Source organism: Siniperca chuatsi, linkage group LG9 (genome assembly GCF_020085105.1).
Source record: "Siniperca chuatsi isolate FFG_IHB_CAS linkage group LG9, ASM2008510v1, whole genome shotgun sequence".
Classification (NCBI taxonomy): Eukaryota; Metazoa; Chordata; class Actinopteri; order Centrarchiformes; family Sinipercidae; genus Siniperca; species Siniperca chuatsi.
In genome coordinates, this window is record NC_058050.1 from 730017 (window position 1) to 746533 (window position 16517).

The 16517-nt window shown below is 46.0% G+C and overlaps 1 protein-coding gene across 6 annotated transcripts in view; it reads right to left on the minus strand.

Annotated features, from left to right (window-relative positions):
• Positions 1-11292: 11292 nt before the first annotated feature.
• dcst2 (DC-STAMP domain containing 2) overlaps positions 11293-16517 on the minus strand; it is an 18458-nt gene continuing 13233 nt past the window's right edge. For 3 of the 6 annotated variants that reach the window (XM_044206789.1, XM_044206790.1, XM_044206791.1), the window contains 5 exons: positions 16118-16269; positions 14536-14660; positions 12819-12912; positions 11684-11890; positions 11293-11558 (listed from right to left, as the gene is read on the minus strand). In XM_044206789.1, the coding sequence (XP_044062724.1) occupies positions 11315-11558; positions 11684-11890; positions 12819-12912; positions 14536-14660; positions 16118-16269 (822 nt within the window). In that variant the 3' untranslated portion in view covers positions 11293-11314. Of the gene's footprint in view, positions 11559-11683; positions 11932-12818; positions 12913-14455; positions 14661-16117; positions 16270-16517 lie in introns of those variants that run through there. The other 3 variants (XM_044206792.1, XR_006379091.1, XR_006379092.1) reach the window with 3 other exon arrangements.

Here is a 16517-nt window from a genome sequence, read left to right on the forward strand (position 1 = left end):
TCACGTGTTAGCACTGTGTGTGTCACGTGTTAGCACTGTGTGTCACGTGTTAGTAGTGTGTGTGTCACGTGTTAGCACTGTGTGTGTCACGTGTTAGCACTGTGTGTCATGTGTTAGCACTGTGTGTGTCACGTGTTAGCACTGTGTGTCACGTGTTAGCAGTGTGTGTGTCACATGTTAGCACTGTGTGTCACGTGTTAGCACTGTGTGTGTCACGTGTTAGCACTGTGTGTCACGTGTTAGCACTGTGTGTGTCACGTGTTAGCACTGTGTGTGTCACGTGTTAGCACTGTGTGTCACGTGTTAGCAGTGTGTGTGTCACGTGTTAGCACTGTGTGTGTCACGTGTTAGCACTGTGTGTCACGTGTTAGCAGTGTGTGTGTCACGTGTTAGCAGTGTGTGTCCCGTGTTAGCACTGTGTGTGTCCCGTGTTAGCACTGTGTGTGTCACGTGTTAGCACTGTGTGTGTCACGTGTTAGCACTGTGTGTGTCACGTGTTAGCACTGTGTGTGTCACGTGTTAGCAGTGTGTGTCACGTGTTAGCACTGTGTGTCTCACGTGTTAGCACTGTTTGTAACGTGTTAGCAGTGTGTGTAACGTGTTAGCAGTGTGTGTCACGTGTTAGCAGTGTGTGTCACGTGTTAGCAGTGTGTGTCACGTGTTAGCAGTGTGTGTCACGTGTTAGCACTGTGTGTAACGTGTTAGCACTGTGTGTGTCACGTGTTAGCAGTGTGTGTCACGTGTTAACAGTGTGTGTCACGTGTTAGCAGTGTGTGTCACGTGTTAGCACTGTGTGTCACGTGTTAGCACTGTGTGTGTCACGTGTTAGCACTGTGTGTGTCACGTGTTAGCACTGTGTGTGTCACGTGTTAGCACTGTGTGTCACGTGTTAGCAGTGTGTGTGTCACGTGTTAGCACTGTGTGTGTCACGTGTTAGCACTGTGTGTCACGTGTTAGCAGTGTGTGTGTCACATGTTAGCAGTGTGTGTCACGTGTTAGCACTGTGTGTGTCACGTGTTAGCACTGTGTGTGTCACGTGTTAGCACTGTGTGTGTCACGTGTTAGCACTGTGTGTGTCACGTGTTAGCAGTGTGTGTCACGTGTTAGCACTGTGTGTCTCACGTGTTAGCAGTGTGTGTGTCACGTGTTAGCACTGTGTGTGTCACGTGTTAGCACTGTGTGTCACGTGTTAGCAGTGTGTGTGTCACATGTTAGCAGTGTGTGTCACGTGTTAGCACTGTGTGTGTCACGTGTTAGCACTGTGTGTGTCACGTGTTAGCACTGTGTGTCTCACGTGTTAGCACTGTTTGTAACGTGTTAGCAGTGTGTGTAACGTGTTAGCAGTGTGTGTCACGTGTTAGCAGTGTGTGTCACGTGTTAGCACTGTGTGTAACGTGTTAGCACTGTGTGTGTCACGTGTTAGCAGTGTGTGTCACGTGTTAACAGTGTGTGTCACGTGTTAGCAGTGTGTGTCACGTGTTAGCACTGTGTGTGTCACGTGTTAGCAGTGTGTGTCACGTGTTAACAGTGTGTGTCACGTGTTAGCAGTGTGTGTCACGTGTTAGCACTGTGTGTGTCACGTGTTAGCAGTGTGTGTCACGTGTTAGCACTGTGTGTCACGTGTTAGCAGTGTGTGTCACGTGTTAGCACTGTGTGTCACGTGTTAACAGTGTGTGTCACGTGTTAGCAGTGTGTGTCACGTGTTAGCACTGTGTGTGTCACGTGTTAGCAGTGTGTGTCACGTGTTAGCAGTGTGTGTCACGTGTTAACAGTGTGTGTCACGTGTTAGCAGTGTGTGTCACGTGTTAGCACTGTGTGTGTCACGTGTTAGCAGTGTGTGTCACGTGTTAGCACTGTGTGTCACGTGTTAGCACTGTGTGTCACGTGTTAGCAGTGTGTGTCACGTATCTTTCTAAAAACAGACAAAAAACTGCTATAATATGCTAATTGTCGGCTTACATTTGTTGGAAAGGGGTAAATTATGTTAAATGGTGGCTAATTTAACTTAAACAATACCTGTCACAGTGTAATTCATAACTAGACCAACATAACAAACACAACATATTTTTAATATACACTCTTCACTTTTGGGAAGGCGCTCCCAAATCCCAAACTTTGTTAGCACCCAGAACGAGCTGTCATAATACCACAATCTGTTCCAGGGCCCCTAAACCCCCACAGCACCCTCCAAATGTCCTCACAGCTCACAACAGTCGAAAGTTGAGGGAAGTTTGACAAAAACAGGGAGTTTCCTTTTAAATACTAAAATTATGACAGAAGATGGTGTCTGAGGGGCCCCGAGCTGCTGCTGCTTGGTTTCCTCGTAGCCTCGGGCTGATTCTGGTCCTGAACACCAGAGTTCAACAGTTTGAAGAGTTAAACAGCTGAATGAGATCAGACTGAGCTGCTCTCTGAGGACGGACTGTTGTTGTGAAACAGGGCGGCGGCTGCAGAGCTGCTCAGCCAATATTCAACAGAAATCTGCCTGATCCCAAGCCAGCCGCTGATGTTCCCATTAAACTATCAGAAAACCAGTTCAGAAAACCAGTCCAACCTTCTGTTTCCAGCAGGATTCACACAGTTTACTGAACCTCAGACTTTAAACTGATCTGTCTCCGCTCTCGACCCCTCAAGTGAAGAGACTCTGCAGCTTAATAAACACATCTGACATTAAAGTTAATGTGAGACTTTAAGGGGTTTAAAGGTAGAAAGGGCTTCTGCTCCCTTGAGATAAATAACAGAACGATGAGACTGATCCTGCAGTGACGAGCTGTTTCATCTGAATGGATATAAATCCCAAAGTGGGCGTGAACTTAGAACAACACAGAAACACAGACCTCCAGAAACAAACCTTTAGCTGCTGCTAGTCGGTAGTTTATTGACGGATATTGTACGTAAACTAATACAATATGTTGTCAGTGAACATTTTTCATATATGGTCAGTTTCAAGATTTTGCAAAATAGGTTAGTTAACATTTCCTCATTATGTTGATAGAAAATAAAATCTTGGCTGCATTACATTTCATTCAAAGAAGAACTTGCTTTTGTAAATGAGTTGTATGAATGTAATTATTAGGGGACAGGTTTCTATCATTAATACAAGTAATGAGTTATTTCTATAGGACAGAAAGCTGTAATAACACGTGCAGATATCAACTCGTGGTCAGTATTTCTAAAATCCTTGCCACGCCCCTGCGTGAGAGAGTATTGTCCGGATGTCCACATACTTGTGGCCACATATGTTTGACAGCTGTCAGTGTTGCTCTGCAGATTTTAGTTTTTACATGTTAATCATATGATGAACTAATAACATATGATTGGCATCAGTTATTAAAGATAAGACTAAATGCATTTCACTGCTGAAGCTTTGGCTCACCCTCACTAACTAGTAACAACACCAACATTAACTCACTAACTAGTAACAACGCCAACATTAACTCACTAACTAGTAACAACACCAACATTAACTCACCAACTAGTAACAACGCCAACATTAACTCACTAACTAGTAACAAAGCTAACATTAACTCACTAACTAGTAACAACACCAACATTAACTCACTAACTAGTAACAAAGCTAACATTAACTCACCAACTAGTAACAAAGCTAACATTAACTCACTAACTAGTAACAACACCAACATTAACTCAAACTAGTAACAAAGCTAACATTAACTCACTAACTAGTAACAACACCAACATTAACTCACTAACTAGTAACAACACCAACATTAACTCAAACTAGTAACAAAGCTAACATTAACTCACTAACTAGTAACAACACCAACATTAACTCACCAACTAGTAACAACACCAACATTAACTCACCAACTAGTAACAAAGCTAACATTAACTAACTAACTAGTAACAACGCTAACATTAACTCACTAACTAGTAACAACACCAACATTAACTCACCAACTAGTAACAAAGCTAACATTAACTCACTAACTAGTAACAAAGCTAACATTAACTCACTAACTAGTAACAAAGCTAACATCCTGGTACTGTAGAGTCGCTCAACATTAAGGTGAGTTCAGGAAAAGTGGGATTCTTGAGCTTCGTCTTGGTTTGTCATTTGAATGGAACCAATAACATTTTTTTTAAAATCCTAAAATCTTGCCACAGCCCTACTTTGTGACATCATCGTTGTGGGCGTGGCTGAAAGTCAAACAGAGACCGATTGGCTCGTGTTCAGGGGAAGTGAACCTGCAGATGAATTGGATATTTGAAAGTAAATATGGGTCGCCCGGATGTTACCAACGTTATATTTGAATAAAGTCATGGCGTCTCATGTCTGCTGACGGCGTGAGCTGAACCTCCTGAGTAAACACGCTCAATGCAGCATTTCTGCACTTTTACACATTTCAGCTGAATAATGCTCAAGACTGATGTCGAGGTTTGTCCTCACACCTGATCACAGAGGTCAACGGTTTAAATCAGAACTTTGTATATTAACTATTGTCTGAGCTCTACATATATATTGATATCATACATACACTGCCGGAACCAAACCAAGTACATTTACTCGAGTACTGTGTTTAAGTACAGTACTGAAGTACTTTGAGTATTTTTATTTTATGCTACTTTCTGCTTCTACATCTCAGAGGTACTTTTTACTGATTAATAACTTCAGGTGCTGTGCAGATTCAGATTATTAATACAAAATTTAAATAATCTCAAATTATGATGTAATAGGTCTGAGCACTTCTTCCACCACAGTATATATACAGTATATATATATACAGTATATATATATATATCTATATAGATATAGAAATAGATATATATACTGTATATTCGTAGTATAATTGATTGGAATGTTATTTGAAAAAACGCAGTAGCACTTTTTCTAAGTGTCAATCAATAATCAGTTTTTCTAAGTGTTAATCAATAATCAGTTCTCTGTGAACGTGTGACGCCTGCAGCCGCCCTGCTGCTGACCGGAGATCAGGCTGAACGGGAGAGAAACACAGAACTCGGGAGTTTCAGATGAACTGCTATAAAACAACCACACGTCACCTCATCACAGCCGACACTCCTGTCACATCTCTCATCTGATCACTCTGATCGATATCTGATCGATCGGTCCACAGCTGACGTTTCGATCATCTTACCTTGGTCGTCATCCTTGCGGTTCGGTCGCCGAAAACACACCGAGAGCGAGAGACACCGAGCAGAGACTGGCGGAGAGACTACACACGTTTCCTGCTGAGAGTCACTGGGTCCTCCCACTGCACACACACACACACACACACACACACTCTGCACACACACACACACACACACACTCTGCACACACACACACTCTGCACACACACACACACACACACACACACTCTGCACACACACACACTCTGCACACACACACACACACACACTCTGCACACACACACACTCTGCACACACACACACACACACACACACACACACACACACACACACACTGCACACACACACACACACACACACACACACACACACACTCTGCACACACACACACTCTGCACACACACACACACACACACACACACACACACACACACACACTCTGCACACACACACACACACACACACACACACACACACACACACACACACACACACACACACACACACACTCACACACACACACTCTGCACACACACACACACACACACACACACACACACACACACACTCTGCACACACACACACACACACACACACACACACACACACACACACACTCACACACACACACACACACACACACACACACACACACACACACACACTGCACACACACACACACACACACACACACACACACACACACACTCTGCACACACACACACACACTCACACACACACACACACACACACACACACACACTCACACACACACACACACACACACACACACACACACACACACACACACACACACACTCTGCACACACACACACACACACACACACACACACACACACACACACACACACACACACACACACACACACACACACACACACACACACACACACACACACACACACACACACACACACACACACACACACACACACACACACACACTGCACACACACACACACACTGCACACACACACACACACACACACACACACACACACACACACACTCTGCACACACACACACACACACACACACACACTGCACACACACACACACACACTGCACACACACACACACACACTGCACACACACACACACACACACTCTGCACACACACACACACACACACACACACACACACACACTCTGCACACACACACACACACACACACACACTCTGCACACACACACACACACACACACACACACACTCTGCACACACACACACACACACACACACGCACACTCTGCGCACACACACACACGCACACTCTCTGCACACACACACACACACTGCACACACACACACACACACACACACTCTGCGCACACACACACACACACACTCTGCACACACTGCACACACTCTGCACACACACACACACTCTGCACACACACACACTCTGCACACACACACACACACTCTGCACACACACACACACACTCTGCACACACACACACACACACACACGCTGATGGACACACACACACACTCTGCACACACACACACACACTCTGCACACACACACACACACTCTGCGCACACACACACACACACACTCTGCGCACACACACACACACACACACACACTCTGCGCACACACACACACACACACACACACACTCTGCACACACACACACACTCTGTGCGCACACACACACACACACACTCTGCGCACACACTGTACACACACACACTCTGCACACACACACACACACACACACACTCTGCGCACACACACACACACACACACACACACACACACTCTGCACACACACACACACACACACACACACACTGCACACACACACACTGCACACACACACACACTGCACACACACACACTCTGCACACACACACACACACACACACTCTGCACACACACTGCACACACACACACACACTGCACACACACACACACTGCACACACACACACACACACACACACACATTGTTGACATCATTCTTTCTGTTTGTCTTTAAAGTTTCTGGAAAGTTTCTTTGTGTCTCAGCCTGCGGCGGCTATCAGCCACACCCCAACTCCCAACACACACTCACACCTGCAGACTGGGAGCTGACCAGTGCAACCAGGCTGCTGCCGGACGGCACCTGAGAACACCTGAGAACACCTGAGAACACCTGAGAGCTGACGGACAGTTACAGTCACTGATACAGACAGATCGAAAACAGAAAAAAAGATCAAAGAATTTACATTTACTGGACAGTTTTCAGGTACTTGTACTTTACTTGAGTTTTTCCATTTAATGCCACTTTATTCCGCTGCGCCACGTCTCAGAGGGAAATACTGGACTTTTTACTGCGCTACATTTATCTGACCGCTTTCGTTACTTTTCATTTCTTCATTACAGATTAAAGTCCCCAACAATCAGAATCTGTTTATCAGAATCAGAGTCAGAAATCCTTTATTGATCCTCGAGGGGAAACTCTTTGTTACAGCAGCTCGCCGTCAGTCACACAGGAGGAAGTACTAGCAAACAATATAACACACTATAATACAGGTCAGAAAATAAATGAAGTACCAGGTGGGTATAAGTATAAAATAAGTGTGAAGTACAAAGTGGGTTGATGATGATAATACGGTATAAAGTAATAGTGCATGAACTGTCAAGTTAAGTGCAGCTTATTTATAATGAGACGGAGGATATTGCACAGCAGTAATAGAGGCATGAATAAATATCAATAAATTAAACTGAAAAGAGTATATTGATCAGGAGTATTAAACACAGAATATTGCACAATATCTCAAGTATTGCAGAGATGTTGATGATCAATGTCCAGTTTAGTGACTTCGGGTCAAACAGACTGACACTTAGAGGGAGGAGTTAAAGAGTCTGATGGCCACAGGCAGGAATGACTTCCTGTGGCGCTCTGTGGTGCATTGTGGGGGGACGAGTCTTCCGCTGAAGGCGCTCCTTTGTTTGACCAGCGCGTCATGGAGCGGTTGGGAGACGCCGTCCAAGATGGCGTGTAGTTTACCCAGCATCCTCCTCTCTGACACCACCGCCAGAGAGTCCAGCTCCACCCCCACAATGTCACCGGCCTTACGGATCAGTTTGTTGAGTCTGTTGGCGTCCGCTGCCCTCAGCCTGCTGCCCTCAGCCCGCTGCCCTCAACCTGCTGCCCTCAGCCTGCTGCCCCAGCATGCAACAGCATACAGGACAGCACCGGCCACCACAGACTCATAAAACAGCTTCAGCATCGTCCGGCAGACGTTGAAGGACCTCAGCCTCCTCAGGAAACAGAGGCGGCTCTGGCCCTTCCTGTAAACAGCCTCAGTGTTCTTGGTCCAGTCCAGTTTATTGTCCGACACACAGTGCTGCAGGCACACGTGCTGCGGTCTGCCAGTCAGGTAGTCAACAATCCAGGACACGAGGGGGGCCTCCACCTGCATCACTGCCAGCTTCTCAGATGGTGTTGAAAGCTCTGGAGAAGTCTAAAAACATGATCCTCACCGTGCTCGCCGGCCTGTCCAGGTGGGTGTGGATGCGGTTCAGCAGGAAGATGATGGCGTCCTCAACTCCCAGCCGGGGCTGGTAGGCGAACTGAAAGGGGTCCAGGAGGGGTCTGAGGGGGGATGAGCAGGAGCCGGTGTGTCGAATCTGTTAAAGAACAGATTCAGTTCGTTGGCCCTGTCCAAGCTGCCTTCAACTCCTCTGCTGCCAGTCGGTCTGAAGCCAGTGATGGTCTTCATGCCGCTCCAGACCTCCCTCATATTGTTCTGCTGGAGTTTCTGCTCCAGCTTCCTCCTGTACTTCTCCTTGGCTTCCCTGATCTTCACCTTCAGGTCGGCCTGGATTGCCCTCACCTCCTCCCTATTACCATCAGTAAAGGCCCTCCTCTTGGCATTCAGGATGTCCTTGATGTCTTTTGTTACCCACGGTTTGTTATTTGGATAACAATGGACCATCTTGGTTGGGACATTGCAGTCCACACAGAAGTTAATGTAGCCAGTGATGCACTCAGTGAGCCCGTCAATGTCCTCTCCATGAGGCTCACAGAGTGCATCCCAGTTTGTCACCTCAAAACATTCCTGCAGTGTCTCATAGGCCTCCTCCGACCATCTCCTCACTGTCCTTGTGTTCGCAGGCTGCCTTTTAACCAGAGGCACATAGCAGGGTTTGAGGTGAACCAGGTTGTGGTCTGACCCCTGATCCCTGTTGGCCCGAACAGTCTGATGGAAACGTTATGATCCGGGATATCCTGGTGTAGCCATGTCTCTGAGGAGCACATCAAACTACACTCACGGAACTCCGTCTGACTCTGGGCTAACGCTGTTAGCTCGTCCATTTTATTCGCCAGCGATCTCACGTTGCCCATGACGAGAGAAGGCAGACATGGCTTAAATCTCTTGTTCTTAAGTCTCTTTTGTCTGCACCCCTCTCTCTTCCCTCGCCGCTTCGTTCCACCTCTGCATCCTCGGTGTGTCCTCCTCCAGATCTCAGTGGGGACATCGGTTGTCCTGGGCGCCATGCCGCTCGGCTTCAGCGCGATCAGCTGTTCCCTGGTGTAAACAATGCGTCCAAACAGCTGATCTGCAGCGGTGCCCCGACCGAGTAGCAGGCGAAAAAAAGTACTAACACACTTTCTACTCTCATTTTCGTAAAGAGCGTGGTTTAAATTACACTTACACACAAGTTACTCAAGTTTGGAAGAAAAAGGAAAGCTAAAAGTTGGAAAAAGTAAGACGACGAGACGGAGCTACGGCAACAGGCAGCATGCGGGCTGGCGCATGCGCACTCTTTTTCTTGAATGTCCTCTCAAGTACTGGTAAAAACAATGCCACAAACATGCAAAGGTTTTACCACCAACAGGAGGCAATCGCAGTCTTAACCAAAAGGCCAAGAAGCGTTTACAGTTTTTTACCATCGCCACAGAAGTGTATGTGGGCTGAACTGTGGATCATTTATCGTTGCTTTGGCACAACATGCATTCAATGACGACATCTTTCAGATTACATTCATTCTTTTCTCACTTCGACACAACAACCGCCAAAACTCTGTGTACCTGCAGGCCAATTTGCACATGCTTACATACAGTTTTCAAAACTATATTTCGAATCTAAAAATGAAATACTATAAAAACAATTGGACCAACCACAGCTGATTCCCATTGCAGCTGAACACCTACACAGGTGTTACTCTTTCAATTTCATTAGCATCTCTACAAAAAGAGACAACTTCGGAATAGTTTTGTATAGTGATGTAAACATGGACCCAGCCAGAGACGGAGAAGTGGCTGGAAGAGGAAGAAGAGTGGCTGGGAAAGTTGAAACCATCGGCATCCATATTTACATGAATTCAATATGAACAAATGTTTGTATACAGTTCAAATAAAGCATTTGTCATATTGCAAAAAGCTAAAAATAAACAGGTACATTAGCCACCTTTATGCAGTTTTGGTTAGCAGGGTTAGCATTACTGTTAATGCTAACGATGCTAGTGGTCTGCACAAGGTCCTCATGTCTTGGCAGGTCTTGGCAGGTTTTAACTCCATACTGTAATACTGTAGCTTTTAGCAGACTTGGCTAGCATCTTTAGCATTAGTGCTAGCCTAGCTGCTATCGGTCTGTACACAGCTCTCCTTACCATTACTGCTAACACAGCTGTTCATCATTCTGTGCAAGGACTCATATCTTCATATGGCTAGCAACGTTAGCATCACTTCCTTAATTTCATGGCTTTGTTGCGTTTGTGGAGCAGCTGAATCATAAGTTTGAAGTTAAAATCTGAACGAGAACAGATTCAATATTTTAACTGTGATGGTTTTGTAGATTTAATACAGATTATGATCACGTACAAATATATAAATTCTGAAAATATAAAGATCCTTTAAGTTCAAGGGATTTTTTATGCTTCGATCAGAGGTCAGAGGTCAGAGTCTGGAGTGCACAGGGATTCACTGCCTTGCTCAAGGGCACTTCAGTTAAGTGGGGAATTTAACTCTGATCCGTGCAGTCAGAAATTTAAAGACACTGAACCTAAACGATCTGCTCAGCGTTAAAGTTCATTCTTCACACTGGAAACAGCAGACAAACAAATCTTGAATTAAGGTCCACTTACTGAGAAAGCTCTGACAGCTGAAGAAGACTGAGATGCTGCTGAAAGCTCCAGAAAAAGCCAGATTTCACCTTTTCATTTCATGCTTTAAAAACTTTAATTACAAAATGAAACCTCTGCTCAAACTGACAGACAGTTCTGAATCAGGATCCTGGGGACTGGGTCCTGGAGGGTCCTGGAGGGTCCTGGAGAGTCCCGGAGGGTCCTGGAGGTCAGGTGTGTGTATGATGACTGTTTGGAGGGTCTGGTCCTGGAGGCCGCAGGTTTTCGCAGCGGTGATGGAGTAGAAGGAGGCGTCGCTGTCGTCTGACCCGGATCGGTCCTGGTACGTCATGTCTGCTTCACTGACAGCAGCAAAGGTGGGAAAACAGATGTTCTGCATGTTTTATGCTTCAGGGACGGCAAATCTGCTGTTAGTACTTTTATATTTTCACTTTTCTACCGACAAACACAGCATCAGGTGTCCTACCTGAGCTCAGAGTCAGAGTGGCCGCTGCTGTCGCTTTCTGCTCCATCGTTTGCTGTTCCGACTCGGCTGTTTGAGCGTTCGGTCGGTCTTCGGCGCGTTGCCATGGAGATCGTCCTCTTCATCAGTTTCCTGGCGCTGCGGTCGGTGACGTGAGTCGAGTTCAGAGCTGCAGACCACAAACTCAGCTGCTCGTCATCGCTGGAGTCACTGAGAGAAACAAGCGGAAAGTCTGAATCAGTCGGCAAAATCTATAAAAACCAAACAAAACAACAGTTTTAGATTTAGCTTGGATAGATAATTATATTTATTGTGGTTTTTTGCTGTAAAAAAAGGTTTAAAACATATTTTTTCCAGAAGAACATTTGGCTTCAATGTGTTTCAGTTCAGAAAATATATCAAGTGGTTTTTATAAAGAAATCATCAGTTGTTTAAAGATAAACAGTCAAACCTCACTGCAGTAAAAGTATGAAGTATAATCAGCTAAAGTTCCTTAAAGTGTGACAGTGAGAGTCGTCCCTGTGCAGTAAAACGCTTCCTGTCAGTGTTTATTATATCTGATGTTTCTGGATTCATATTCCTGCTGCATTCATGTGCGTGTTGCATTTTACTGCTGCAGATGTTTCAGGCTGAGCTCATTTTAACTGCTTTATATACTGTTGGGCAGTTTAACCTGCAGCAATGCATCATGGTCTATAAGGTCATCACGTGTTTGCAGCGTCGCCGTCCTGTGAGAACCTCGTATCTCTAAAAAGTCTTCCTGAGCTCAGAGAAACAGCCTGTTTTCAGCTCTGTGACGATGCGTTTCCCAGCTGATCCGAGGGGGGGGTTAAAGAGTTTATTCAGCTTCAGGAGGAGGAGAGTTTCCTCAGCACGTGAAGGAAACTCTTCATCCTTCAGCTCGTCACTAACACCTGGAGATACGAGGTTTCCACTGGACAGGAAGGGGCTGAAACACTGTGATCTGTAAAGTAACTGAGTGGAAGTACCTCGGATTTGTACACTACTTGAGTAAATGTACTTAGTTACATTCCACCACTGCCTATAACATCATGATATGATGTGATTATTGAAACCAAACGTAGATATTAGCTCTGAAAGAGGAGCGTAACTGTGCAGTCTGTCAGCGAACACTCACAGCTCCTCCTCGCCGTCTTCCTGGAAGGTCAGAGGTCGCATACAGACGACACATGTGTTTCCTAAACTCTGAAAACATGGCCGACAGTACAGGCCTGCAAAAACAAGACAGCAGCAGCTCGTAAAAAAACCAAAGCCACAGAAACACGAGCGCTGGAACAACACGACTCTGACAGGACGGGGAATACGAACTGCAGGGAAGTGAAGTCTTTGATCAGATGTGACACACACAGAGCAGCTTTGGCACTTTTTATCTGTAAAAACATTCGGGAAAAGAACTCGGTTTGGACGTTAAACTGAGTCAGCAGAACACATAAGGAGAGAAACAAGAGGAACAAATGCATTTGTGTCAGAACAGAGACCAACAATACAGCAACACTTTCACAATGGAGAGGAATTCGCCGACTCGTGCACAACAACAGCTGGCTGCCCTCACTCAGCATCCGGCGTATCTCGTTTGTTTCATCTCTAAACATTTCAAAAGCGCAGTTTGTGCGGTGACGCTCTGGACCTATTTCTCGTCGAACCGCAGCGTATCCCTACGCCCAGGACGTCTGTGCAGCGGCCGCGGGTTACAGATGCAGCCTCAGTAAAATGCGTCTGAGGCTCTTCGGCCTGTTGAGACATTTTTTGGGAGGAAACAACGTCATTTGGAACAAACTGTAGCTACAGAACAAAGTAACGAGGAGAGGAATCTGATCTCGTGATTGCGACAGTGTTTGCCTCTCTTCCTCCTCCGCTTCACCGTTACAGGAACACTCTCGACGTATTATCCCGTCTTTTTCTGGCAGATTTGAATCTTTGGTATTTTCAGTTCACAGGATCCATAAATAACAAGTCTGAAGTGAGAAACTGAAGGCGATATGGAGACTGGAGATGCTGATCTGCGAGGAGCGCGTTAAAGTTAAACCGGAGGAGAGTTTCTAGTGTTTGAGGAGTCACAAACATCAGGAACCGTAACGTCAGCAGCAGACACTGAAGGGTTAACTGGCCTCAGGTCTGTTATCTGACTGACTTCAGCTGAGTCAACAGCAGAGCTGCAGGACACTCCCTCAGCACACACTCACACTTTAACAACGGACTCTGCAGGTTAAAGGCTGGAGACGCTGAGAACGCGCCCCGTTGAATCACTTCGACATCAGCTGTAACTCGAGATCTTTTCACATTTAAGTTACTGCAACACTTCCTCCGCAGATGATACTGTCTGTGATCGTGACGAGCTCTCACTGCTGCCCTGTCCTTTACAAATATGTTTCAATTACTCATTCAATTTAAAATGTTATATTTCTATATTAATACAGACGAACGCTCAGTATCATGACTTCATATGTTGACGGCTTCCTGTTTCTCTGACATGTTCCGCACTTTGTTCCACTCTGTGGCACTTCACTAGTTTGCTAATTCTTATTTTAGAAACGTCTAATTGTTTATTTTTTACCTTCTCTATCTGAACTCACATTTCCCCTCTGAGGATCAATAACGGCTGATCTCAGCTCGTCTTATCTAACGTCCGCTGTTGAAGTGAGCGAGAACACGTTCAGCTCTCAGCAGATTCACTGAACTTCTTCACACGTCAGAGTGAGGGCAGACTTTCACAATAAAAGTTACATTCAGAAGATATGAATCATTTCTCTCTACCTGATTATGACGTTATCAGTATCAATATCTTTAATCGATCACTGCCTGCAGCTGACGCCTTCAGTAACGTGCGTCTCTACCTGAACACTGTGGGACGTCACAGGCGGCCATGTTGTCCTCCTCCTGTCTCACCGCCTCACCACAAGTCAGACAGCTGACTGATGACAGACCCAGCAGGTGAGACAGGTGAACGCCTCCAGGTAACCTGAGACACACAGACAGACAGATTTCATTTAAATAAAGATTCAGATTTTAAGATACAAAAACATTTCAGTCTGAGAGAAACTGACGTTTGATTTAAGACTTTTTAACATCAGATCGTATCCTGCAGAGGTGCAGGAAGTAGTCAGACCCGTTACTGCAGTAAAAGCACTGACACACACTGAAACCCTCTGCTGCAGTGAAAGTGTGAGAGTGTGATCAGGAAAAAGCCCTTAAAGCATTAAAGCAGTGCAGCGTCCCTGTGGCTGCTGTGCTGTTATATATTCTATCATCAGGTTATTATTCCTCGTGCATTAATGTAAAGCAGGATGTTGCTGCTGCAGCTGGTGGAGCTGGAGCTCATGTTGAACCGGTTTGTATCGGACTGCAGCTGATGATGCTTTTCATTCTGGATCCATCTGCCCATTCTTTTCTCCGTCGATCCGTCGATCGGTTTGGAAAACTGGTGAAAACGGTGAGAAACGCCGTCACGACGACCCAGAGCCCAAAGCGACGCCTTCAGCGTGTCGTCGTGTCCGACCGACAGTCCGAAGCTCGACATTATTAACAAACATCACAGTTATTACAGTCGTTCAGAGGAAAAGCAGCAGATCTGCACATCTGAGGAGCTGCAGCCAGGAAGTGGTTTACAGGAGAAATGCCTTTAAAGGTCCAGTGTGGAGGGTTTAGCGGCCTCTAGTGGTGAAACTGCAGTTTGCAACCATTTGAACGCCGCTCGCCTCGCCCTCCCCTTCCAGGCGTGGAGGAGAAACTACGGTGGCCGCGAAACTCATGAAAAACACCAAAGGCCCTCTCTAGAGCCGGTGTTTGGTTTGTCCCTTCTGGGCTACTGTACTGCCTTCTATAACCCCCCCTCTAAACCAAGGACTCTGGTCAGATACCAAACCAAGAATGGTACATTTAAAGGTCCAGTGTGTAACATTTAGGAGACAGGGCCATTCGTGAAAAACACCAGAGGCCCTCTGTAGAGCCGGTGTCTGGTTTGTCCGTTCTGGGCTACTGTAGAAACATGGCGGTGCAACATGGCGGCCTCCGTGGAAGGGGACCCGCTCCCTCTGTAGATATAAAGGCTGATTCTAAGGTAACGAAAACACAGCGGCTCTTATTTTCAGGTGATTAAACACTGATGAAAACACACTTATGAATATTATATTTCTGCCGACAGCTGCTCCTGAACGTTCCACGCTGGAGCTTCGATCAAAACAGTTTCAAGTTAATTTTCTGTCAATCGACTAATTGATTAATCGACTAATCGTTTCAGCTGAACTTGTATGAACTGTTGGGAGTTTCATTTCATTAAAGCCAGATTTCCCTCTGAGGCGTGGCGGAGTGGAAGCAGAAAGCGGCACGAAATGGAAGTGAAGTACGTCGAGTTTGAACTTCTGATGTTAAACACTAAAGCTTCACTCTGGAAGATGGAAGTAGATGACATGTTTGTACCGCAGCAGGAGCGTTTGGAGGCGACTCCTTCCTCCTCCTCCTCCTCCTCCTCCTCCTCGGTCAGCTCGGCTCCTGGCTGCAGACCTCCTCAGGGCTTTCCCCACCATCCTCCTCTGATCCAGGATCTGGTGCCGGAGGAACCAGATCCTCTCCTGATGAACACACAAACAACAACAACACACACACCCAGTTTCATGTTTCACTTTCTTCACGGGTTCAGTCGAGGTTTTCATCGCCTCATCTTACGCACTCTGAATAACTCTGCTGCCGAGGAGCCTCTGAGCAAAGCGCTTTACAGCAGATGACCTCTGAGTAAATAATAAAATCTTAGAAATAAAACAGGCTGATCACAGAGCAGCAGCAGGAGGAGGAGAGCTGCTGACTGATGGACTGAAGCCTG